Source organism: Nematolebias whitei, chromosome 14 (assembly GCF_014905685.2).
Source record: "Nematolebias whitei isolate Nwh7 chromosome 14, NemWhi1, whole genome shotgun sequence".
NCBI classification, from domain to species: domain Eukaryota; kingdom Metazoa; phylum Chordata; class Actinopteri; order Cyprinodontiformes; family Rivulidae; genus Nematolebias; species Nematolebias whitei.
Genome location: NC_056511.1, coordinates 23686303 through 23697057, shown reverse-complemented (window position 1 = coordinate 23697057; position 10755 = coordinate 23686303). Strand labels below are relative to the sequence as shown.

Here is a 10755-nt window from a genome sequence, read left to right as displayed (position 1 = left end):
TTTTTAATATTGAATTTTAATTAAATACATGCAAAAATTTAAGTTTAATATTTCTATATTTTTATAAAATAGTTTTCTATTTTTAATAAATTTGCAAAAATCTCTAAAACTCTTTGTTTACATTGTCATAATGGGGTATTATATAAAGAATTTTGAGGAAAGAGATTGGTTTAATACAACTTGGACTAAGGCTGTAAAATAACAAAATATGGAAAAGTGAAGCGCTGTGAATACTTTCCGGAGGCCATCTGTATATGTTTATAACATGGATGGTATTTCCAGGTCCCCATATTTGTTCCATGAAGGAGGACAACAGTATTCATGTAATGCACAACTGATGTGAGCTCATAAAATGTTGTTTATATGAACCTCTCTGAAATGTTGCAAGTTTTGAGTTGTTTTCTTTCCCTTATTTATACACATAATCTTATTGAGACACGAGGTGTCAATCACAAGAAACCCATTTTAATCCACTTTGGTCCAAACCTCGCTCAGATTAGCCTCATCAAAAATAGTCAGCAAAATATCTTCAGTATGTAAGCCAATAATTGTTCAGACCCTTTCCACAGAAGCCTGCTTTCAAATCTGTTGTTTTAACGTCCTACTTCACGCCCGCAGAGAAGCTGACAACTGGAAAGAAGAGGCCGTCCAGGTTGAAGTTCTCAAACATCCCCTGGACCGGATGTCCGTTGATGCGGAAGGAGATGCTGGGCACACTTAAATCCAAACAGCAGCTGATCACGTCCTCAGCTGCCAGCAGGTGTTGATTGGAGGAGGCAACATGGCGCTGGACACGTCCTGCCCATGTTAAAAAGAAGCATCTTTTCTGTACAAACTAAATCTCTAATGATGATAAATCAATTTCATGGAAAATATGAATTCATTAAATATTGCTTTACCTGACCAGAGGAAAAGCCCATCAAAGCCATAGGAGTAGAGGTCATCACCAACACCGTTTCCACCCCAGCCCTCCCCACCCCCAGGGTAAGGGCTATAGCCCTCCGTCAGAGCCCAACCCACACGAAGGTGATATGGCTGAGCGGTAAGAAACGGCTCCACGTGGTCAACCATCACCTCAAAATACCACTTCTTGTACTGAGTGGATCCTTCACAGGTTCCGAGGAAAATGTTGGGTCTCATGCTGACGAGGGGTTACAAAATAAAAGCCCGACTTAGAGAAGCTGTTTAAATTAGAAAACGTCTGCAGTTTCAAACACATCGACTCACCTGGTGACATAGTTGATAATGTTGGTTTGAAGCAGGAGGTCACGACCAGGAAGTAGATTCTCTGTGATGAGGTTCTGATTGGACCGCACAGCCACCCCGTTACACACACACAGAGAGCAGAGTACATCCAAAACCTGACAGGAAGTGATCAGGACATCTCCATGAAGACTGTAATTATTTTTCTCTTATCATCAGGTTAAGATATGAATATTGCATATTATTCACCTTGTGGTTGCGTCCATGCTTATCCAGAAGAGAAATGATCGATTTGATGTGATTCTCCTGGATGATGTTCAACACCTCTGGACTCTCAATCAGAACACAATACAGAACCTCCAGGATTCCTATCAGACAAATGACAGCATACATTATAAATATTTATGCTTTGATGATACGTAAATAAAAAATAGTTGACTAAAAGTTTTTTAGAGAAGAGCATCACATACAGCACATTCGCCAAACTATTATACAGAAATCCATAGCAATGACCCAAACAAGCTAAGACCTTGTTTTTAATTTTGACCTTGATTTGTGACCTTGAATGTGGAGATGAAAAATGTATGAGACACTCTGTCCAGTGATGATGCATAAGTGTGAGGATATTTATCATTTGGTTTATTTATCATTTGGTTTATTTATCATTTAGTTAATTTATCATTTGGTTTATTTATCATTTAGCTTTAGTATTTCTTGACTTTTCATTGGCAGCTCCTCAGAGTTCCTCTGTGCTTCCTGCCCTCCTGTTTCTACTCCGGTGCCGTCCACGCTCACCTGTTCCAGTTTGTTTCCCTGCTAAGTGTTCATGATTTTGTTCATTAGTTTTGTCATTAATTGTCCTGCGTTTGGTTTTGTTCGTTAGTTAGGCATTATACACCTCGTGTGTCTGTCCTGGCTCCGCTCTCGTGTTGGTTCGCCACAAGATTTTGCAATTTGTTCTGGCTGACACATCAGCGTGTTTGTTTGGTTTTGGAGATTAAAATCTGTTTACCTTATTAAGATTTGAATCCAGGCATCTGTCTGTTTTTAGGTCTCAACATACCACAAACCATGACACATATGTGTATGAAATTTTGTTAAATTATCTTGAGCAGATTCCTAACAGGAGTATAAAAACAACAAGGATGTATCACAATCCTAGATTGTATTTTATCTCTGTTTAGATTTTCTGTAATAGTCTTTCAACATTTATCATGCCAGAGGATGTCAGTGGAATAAATGTTTGCTTTTGGACAAAAATAAACCAAACTGTGCTTCCAGTCCTACCTGACGATGCTTCCAGTCGGTCCAGTTTACTGACCAGCCAGTCGAGGTTGTCACAGAACAGGGCACAGTTAGCACGATTTCCTCTGATCAGTGAGGCTTCACGCAGACAGAGAAGCAGGAAAAACGAGTGATGCAGCAGATTCAAAAACAAGAACGCATTCCACAACGTCTGAAAGCACAAAAGTCACAAACCTAACAATTCGTACAGCAAATTTACGATCTCTTTCCACGACTCTGCAGCTTCTTCCCCCGCAAACTCTGAAAAGTGGGCAGCAGTGTTATACACATTGAGCCGGTCGATGCAGTCCAGGACCAAAGTGATCATTCCCTAGAACGGAACAATAAAGAATTAACAATAAAAACTACACACAACAGTGAGATTCAAACTTCAGCTCTTTTCACACACAATAAAGTCTCAAAATGCCAACCAACCTCCTCCTGGAACAGGTTCTGTCTGTTCTTGAGAGAGCGAAGCTTAAACTGTTTGTCCTCGTGCTCTAGTTCCTCCTCAGGAGGTCTGAAGTAAAAAATCAGATCCTGTAGTGAGAGCACCACTGTGTCCATCGGCAGAGATGGAGAATTGGTGGATTTGTTTTTCCCACTTAAAGCATCTAGACCTCTGGAGGCATGAAAAGAACAGTGAAGACAAACAAAATGAATTGTAATGGGGAAAAGTCTATTATCTGAGACTTAGTGACAGTAAAACAGAAGATCTACTTGATGAACTGGTTGAAGAGGCCTGTTGTGCTGTAAATCATCCTGGCTGCTTGGGACTCTTCAGTTTGAGAACGAGCGACGGTGAGCGCGTCGTCCATGTGACCTTCTTTATGGAGTATAGCCTAAAAAATAAACAAAGGTCACTCTTAAAACATCAACAGATATCCTACACTGATGCAAAACAGAGCAGATGCTTTATCAGATGTGTTGACTGCTGGCCTTGCCTGAGCAACACATTAGCATACAGCTGCATTTATTGTCAGGAGAGTGCTGCTATCGCTGTGAAGACAGTAAAAGTGTAAAGCATGTGACACCAGGCCAGCAGCACGGCATCACTCGATTTGTGTGCCAATGTTTAGAACCATTTATATTGAATTAGTTACATGTCATTTTAGAGAAAAAGATGGTTAAATAGAGGTAACTTCGGTAAAAGGTAAGATCGGAGGCAATGTGTTCAACATAATGGTACTTCTTCCAGATATTTAACAGTTAACAATGGTGTACCACAAGGCTCAGTCTAAGGACCCACCTTCTTCACAATCTACAGGTAGGTCAGATCATCCCTGATGCATCCTTACATTTCTATACTGACAACACAGTTGTTTATTATTGAGCTAAAACTGTTGTTGTTTTCCATCTTTTGCAATTTGCTTTTGACATCATGCAGTCAGATTTGTTCTGTCTCAAACTTGTAATAAATGCCAACAAACCAAAGGGATGCTATTTTCAAACATGAAGCCGGTCCCAGCAGTCCTTCCCTCGATTTTATCTTTGAATAGTGTTCCTACTGAGTTGATCGATTCCTACAAATACTTGAGTATCTTGGTCAATTTGCATCTCTCTTTCAAGTTCCATGTCGAAAACTTGGTAAAGAAACAGAAAATTAAACTGGGTTTTTTTTGGGTTTTTTTTCAGAAATAGATCCTGTCTAACTCTGAACACTAGGAAATGCCTTGTAACTGCGACTTTCCTTCCCTCCATTGACTACGGTGACATTATTTACTTATTTATTTATGAACGCTCCTACAAGCACCCTGCCAATGTTGGACGCTGTCTATCACAGTGCACTAAGACTCATAACTGGCTGTAACTACCGTACCCACCACTGCACCCTGTATTCACTAGTTCACTGGTCATCATTAACTTCACACACTCTTTCACTGGTACATTTTCATCTTTAAATCTTGGTCTGCTGCCTTCTCCTCCTACATGTCACTGTGTGCTGCGCTTCTTAAACACTCCCCATTCTCTGCCTCCCTGTCAGATTGTCTCATGCCTGAAGTATCCTCCTATCTTGTTTCTTGCTCTTGTTATTGACCCACTTCATGACCATGGATTCTTCTCCTTTTTGCCTTGCCCAAGACAGATAACTTCTGCCCATCAAATATCTGGACCTCTACTTATACTCTACCTTCTGACCACCGATTTCCTCTAAACCCCTCAGATAAGTATTGCCTTTTCTGTCTCTCTGTGAATGACCCACGCCTGTATTTTGACCACGACCTCAGGCCCTGGACTCAAGGAGTGGTGAGTTCTTTGAACCAAGCTCCACAACCTGAAGAGGAGTGTTTGTCGGATCTTACAGGTTACACTCATGTATCACGTGATCTGGCTGTACCTCCGTCCCTCCAAACCTCCCTTTCCTCTGACATCATCACAGCTTCAGCATCTCCACCCATGATTAAACTCTGCAGTTATTTTCTTCCTCAGGAGTTCACTTCCCATTCACTCCTGTGTATGATTGAATTTCCGGGTCCCCCTCGTTCATTACAACATGACCAACTCTGTTTTGGGTTTAAATGTATTTCCCTCTTTTGGAAGCCATGTGTCATCTGCATCCCTGATTTCTAAGAAAAAAGGCATCAGAACAACTAGGTGTGTTACAATCCTCTACCAGTGAGACAGGCGAGTTTACGCATTTGGCTTAGAGTCCAGGGATCAACATTCACACTGCAGATGTCTAGGATTCATTAAAATGTAAATTTGTAAATAATAATAATAATAATAATAGTAATTCTAAATTTTGAGTTACTTTCATGACAATCTGTTGACCCAAAAGTGATTTTTGAAGCCTTGAAATCAAGATCTGACCAGGTCACAGAAGAAATTTGCTTTTTTTTTAAATTCCAAACTTGAGAATCTTTGTCATTTTCAGCTGCATCCAATAAAAGTTTTAATATAATTGAGAAACTTAGATTTCATTTTTGTAACATCGCTAGAACAACCTGTATTGGTCAGTCTCTATCTTCAGCTGTAATTCCATATACCTTTCTTTTCAGAGGGCCTAGACGAGCAGATTTGGCATCAACAGCTGCATATGTGAGCCAGAGACCAGCAGAAACATGCTGCACGAAGCACATGGACTCTCCATATTTTATCTCAGGTGTGCCCATGCCCTCCACGTCTCGCTTCTGGGTCACTTCGATTTTTTCCTGCAGTATGAAACACCAATATATGTCACTTATGTCTTTTACAAAATCTTTACTCAAAGCTGATACTGTTGACCTTTTATAAAAACGACCTTCGAAATTCTGAAGCAGAAAGCTGACATCTTGGAATAGGCTTTTTCTGGGTCAACCAGCAGAAGTCCTTTCTCCTCGTCAAGGAACAGGTATCTTCCTGTCGTGATGTGGCGTATCCGGAAAGACTGGCCCCACTTAATGTGACCTCCGCTCCATCTACCAAAATAAAGTCAAATAAATAAGCCCAGGCAAATCTCAGAATCACTGCAAGTGAGAAAGAAACGAGACACTCACGCGATCCGTAGTGGCTCGAGTCTCCACAAGGATCGAGCGTGACTGCACACAGCACCGCCTTCATAATGAGCAACTCTGGAAAGAAAACGTCAAGTCTCTGGGTACTTTAGACTGAAAAATGACAAACATTTTGATTAGGATCCAAGATCTGAGCACATTTTATTTTGTTCATGTGTTTTTTACCCATCAATTTGATTTAATTAATGTTGCCCAATTTATTTGAGCTGATAATAAGTTGAGAACTCAGTTCTAAGGATAAGCACATAGCTTAATCTCTGTTGTCTTAAAAAAAAAAGTTTTAAGCTCAGAAATGCTTTAGAGTTTAGAGACAGTTTTTATATCACCATTAAACTTTAGAGAAAATCAGACACAGTTTCACAACAATTTACGTAACAATTCAGGTAATTTAGCCAAGTTCTACCAAGACAGAGCTAAATAATCAGTAATTCCATGCACTGCAATAAAAAACACAGGTAACCTGCGCTGGTCGTCCCCCTGATCAGCTCCTGGAATTGCCAAACACTCATCCATGTGGCCATGAAACAGTCGGAGCACATAACCTCCAGTCAGAAAACCTAGAAAACAAGAGTATTGCTAAAAAGAACTGAAGCGTTTTTTTTTTTGTGAAAGACATCATGGAAACAGTCAAATGACAGACCTTCAGCGAGTTCGCATCCAGACATCACGGGTGTCATGGTCCACAGGGTTTGCATAAAAGACGCATCTACCATCAGGTCCCCACTGGCATAGGAGAGGTGCTGAAAAGAGCAAAGGTGGGAAAATTAGTAAAAAACTAAAAGAAAAAAAAGCGTACACGTTGCAACAATTATTTGTGAAGGGGAAGTGACCCCCTCACATTTAAAAAAATATTAATTTGGACACCCCACATTTACCATGAAATATTAGTTCACCCAGCACTGGTTTTATTTCTTCGTGAATTAATCCATTCCACTTGATTAATAGGAGACTATTCAAACCACTAAAATTCCACTCTGGGTTTTCCTGGTTATCTACAACTCACCACCACATGTAGTGTTTCCCCTTCGTCATCTGCCTTGGAAGGGTGCTCATGGGGGAAGGAGGGGGAGACACCTCTGTTTTGCGCGCTAGCGTAGCGCCATATTAGTGCTGGAAGTTGTTGATGGGAGTGGGGGGTGTTAGGATGTATGAGAGAAGTGGTGCGCTATGTAGCATCTTATCCAACGTGTCTGTATTGCGTGCTGCTAGCTTAGCGCTACATTAGTTCTGGCAGTTTTCAATGGCTTCAGCTAGGATACGTGACAGAAGCGGAGCGAGCTCTATTCACACAAGGAGAGCTGTTGGTCAGACTACTTATTGTTACTCTCTAAAATAGTTATTGAATCAAGTATTTACTTATGTAGGTTAGCATAGACGTTTAACAACCCGTTAAAATACACCAGAATGCAGGAAATGGCATCTACTTTATTCAAAGATTTCTGGGGGAGGACCGGGAGGACCCCCCACCCACACACACCAGTTTGTCCCCCCCTCACATTATAAATGCTTCTGACGCCAATGACGTACACACATGTCCCCCTGTCACTGAGGGGTTTCAATAGTAAATGTTTTTTAAATCCCCAAAAAAGTTTAAAAAACTAAACAACTGGACTTCTATTCTGTAGCTGAAAGAATTAGAAGTCCAGTTGTTTTGTTTCTTAAACATTTTTGGAGATTTACCCTGTCCTGGATGGCTGAGAATCTTCACCAACATAAATGTAGATTTGGAGATGAGTGTTTTTTTAGACTGAAATTGAAACTTAAGATATAGGAGTTACACTGTGTAGAATAACAGAGGGAGTTTTTATTTATTTATTTTGGTTTTCCTTTGGCAGTGCAAAATGACGGATCCTGACGAATGGAGGGACAAATGTTAACCACTACCAGGGGTGGAGCCAGCAGGTAGCCAACAGTGGCCTTGGTCACCATAGAACAGTCTTTGGCCACCCCAATCATTTCAGGAAACTATACTTTTAAACAATATAAAAAACTAGAAAGCATAGTTTTCTCAAATGACGTGGCAACTCAGTTTTTTGTTAGGGACCTTTTTTTTGTACCTAGATGCAGCCACACACCAAAATTAAAGTCAGCCACTTGTTTTTCAAATTATCATTCTCACAGGACAGATGGAGGGTATTTCCAGTTCCTGTCTTTGCGCTGTAATGGGGGACAAAAAGTGCCTACAAAGTTTATTTTGATGATGTGTTTAAACAGTAATGATTACCAGATATCGTTCTGAAGAAGCACTGACGAGGATGAGGTCATCTCCGACCCTGACCTTTTCACCCTCAGACCTTTGCTTGGATGCTGGATGTATGGTCCACCAGCAGGCCTCACCTACGACAAGCAAAAATTAAGAATAAACATTTGTATGTTGGTGTGGGGAGGTGGGGGTCACACTGAGCAGTAACTTTCATAGTCTAACCTGTGGAGTCTTCCTGCAAGCCCACATCAAAGGCCAGCTTGTCTGTCAGTGAGCGAGATGTGGTCAGGCAGCTTAAATACTTCAGACAAAAAACACAAATTAGGATTTTCACTTTTACAGAACAGTAATAATAATAATAATGATTGATACACTCACCATGTTGGAGTGAGTGTGTTTCAGGAGAATGGCGTGTCCGTACAGCAGAGTTCGGCTGCCTCCACCTTGTGATGACTAAAAAGTTTGAAGCATGATTGACCTTAGCAGTGCAGTTACAGACTCCAGTCATGAAATAAATATAAGCTAAAAGCAACAATCTTTTTTTACAATTGAGATGGCATGTGACAGGTAAATGTAAAAAGGAAAGTATCAAATCAGGAAAGCAAATCAGCAAGAGTTCAAAAATGACAATACTTTAAAGTTATAAGTGTTTTTTCATGCAAGTGGCCTTTGTCACTGAACAAACAACTAAAAATACATTAGACTGAGAAAACTCATAACTAAAACATTTTCTAAAAAGACAAAGAAGGAAGTTACATCTGGTATTTCTTTAAGATAACAAGTGGTACACTGATGTCCCCCATCGCTGAGAAGTTTGAATGGTGAATGTTTGTAGTTTTGGAGATGAGTGTTTTTTTGTACTGGAATGGAACAGAGAATGAAGTAAACCTTAATGTTTTTGGTGCAAGATGTTCAAATGGGTAGGAGCTACACTGTGGAGAAGAACAGAGGGAGGTTTTTTTTATATATATATATATTTTGGTGAGTGGAGGGAGAAATTTTGTCATCCACCAGCCTCAATGGAGGAGCCAGAATGTGGCCAATGGTGGCCTTGGCCGCCATAGATCATCACCCCACTGGCCACCCCAACCATTTGAGGAAACGATTCTTCTAAGCAATATAAATACTAGAAATAGTTTCCTCAAATGATCAGGGGTGGCCAGTTTACATTATATGACAGTGGCCAACTTGGATTTCTTCTGGGGTGACCAAAGATTAGTCTGCAGTGGCCAAGGTCAAGGGACACCCCAGGGATAGGGACTTTCTTTATGCCTAGATGAAGTTACACACCAAAATAGAAGTCAGCACGTTGCTTATTTTTCAACCTATAAAACTTTCAAGGTTTACATGTACACGAATAGTGGAGTAGCCATTTTGGATTTTGATGTGGCAACCCAATTTTCAAAAGTGACCTATTACATCAATTCATGTGTTGATTTAAAATATTTTGACACCACAAACCAGGTTAGTAAAAAAAACTCTGGTATAGATTTGGTACAGTGAGAATTCAAGACAAAGTATTGCACAGAAATTCATGGAACACTGATCAGACTTACCCATTTGTCCAAATCGACTGCCTTCATTAGATATGTTACCATAAAATCAGATAAAAAACAGTAGATTTTACTTATAGGAAAATACATTGTGCTGCTTTATTAAAGCCAATTAAAATAGAGTTACAGTATAATTTAACACGGTAAAGCTGAAATGAACTGAAAAGAGTCTCACCTCGTCCATGGAGGAGTTGGACAGCATCTCCTGTAACGCTCGTACAGACAGAGACTGCTCCAAAATGAAGCAGCAGATTGCGAGGTCTGGAGGGACATTCTGAAACACAGGACAACCAGTAAAACTTTGCAAACAGATTCAAAAATAAATGAATAAACGTTGAGTCCTTTCATGTACCTGAGCATTTGAGGTGGTTTCCAGGAAACACAGCCGATTCCCAAACCCTTCACACGACAAACACAACTTGATCTGCTCTTTAAGGATCGACGCCGTGCACTGAAGCACCACCTGGTCGTCCTACAAACACAAGACAAGAGAAGAGCGTGCATGAGGAATTTAAAACTCTCCAAGCAGAAGAATCTGATAGGAACCTGACCATAAGGACATGAGAATAGCTTCAGGCTAAATAATAAGGTCAAATGTACCCACTTATTGTTGAAAAGCAATAATAATGTTGAATAAATACAAGTTTACAGTTATATTACTCTGTCTCTGATATTTTCTTGTTTTGCAGGAAAAAAACAGTTTAAACTTAATGTTGGCTTTAAAAAAAGTCTTAGTTGTGTTTAGTCTTATAATAATGAGCTGCAGACACAAGCAACAATATCAATTTCACATTTTATGAGTAAAAACATTAACGCTGTAACATATTTGTGAGGGCTGACATTAAGACTTATACTACCGGTAATTTAGTCTACAAACCAAGCAATCAGTTGTAATACAGAAATTATTTAAATCAAATCAATCATGTAAAGTTGTGATCACAGAAAAAAAAAAAAAAAACTGTACATGTTATTAACAACAAAAAAGGTTGAATCATGTCATCTGGACTTCGTTTTTTTT

At 39.8% G+C, this 10755-nt stretch overlaps 1 protein-coding gene across 1 annotated transcript in view; it reads right to left on the bottom strand.

Moving 5' to 3' along the window:
* The window catches only part of ryr1a (ryanodine receptor 1a (skeletal)), a 110711-nt gene that overhangs the window by 92865 nt on the left and 7091 nt on the right, over nt 1-10755 (bottom strand). Inside the window, exons 2-19 of the mRNA XM_037688014.1 lie at nt 10090-10209; nt 9913-10011; nt 8563-8637; nt 8407-8485; nt 8206-8318; nt 6622-6721; nt 6442-6538; nt 5964-6038; nt 5729-5885; nt 5475-5639; nt 3208-3329; nt 2923-3109; nt 2683-2818; nt 2491-2586; nt 1453-1571; nt 1228-1361; nt 900-1141; nt 606-798 (exon numbers count right to left, since the gene is read on the bottom strand). Coding sequence (XP_037543942.1) covers nt 606-798; nt 900-1141; nt 1228-1361; nt 1453-1571; nt 2491-2586; nt 2683-2818; nt 2923-3109; nt 3208-3329; nt 5475-5639; nt 5729-5885; nt 5964-6038; nt 6442-6538; nt 6622-6721; nt 8206-8318; nt 8407-8485; nt 8563-8637; nt 9913-10011; nt 10090-10209 — 2309 coding nt within the window. The remainder of the gene's footprint in view (nt 1-605; nt 799-899; nt 1142-1227; nt 1362-1452; nt 1572-2490; nt 2587-2682; nt 2819-2922; nt 3110-3207; nt 3330-5474; nt 5640-5728; nt 5886-5963; nt 6039-6441; nt 6539-6621; nt 6722-8205; nt 8319-8406; nt 8486-8562; nt 8638-9912; nt 10012-10089; nt 10210-10755) is intronic.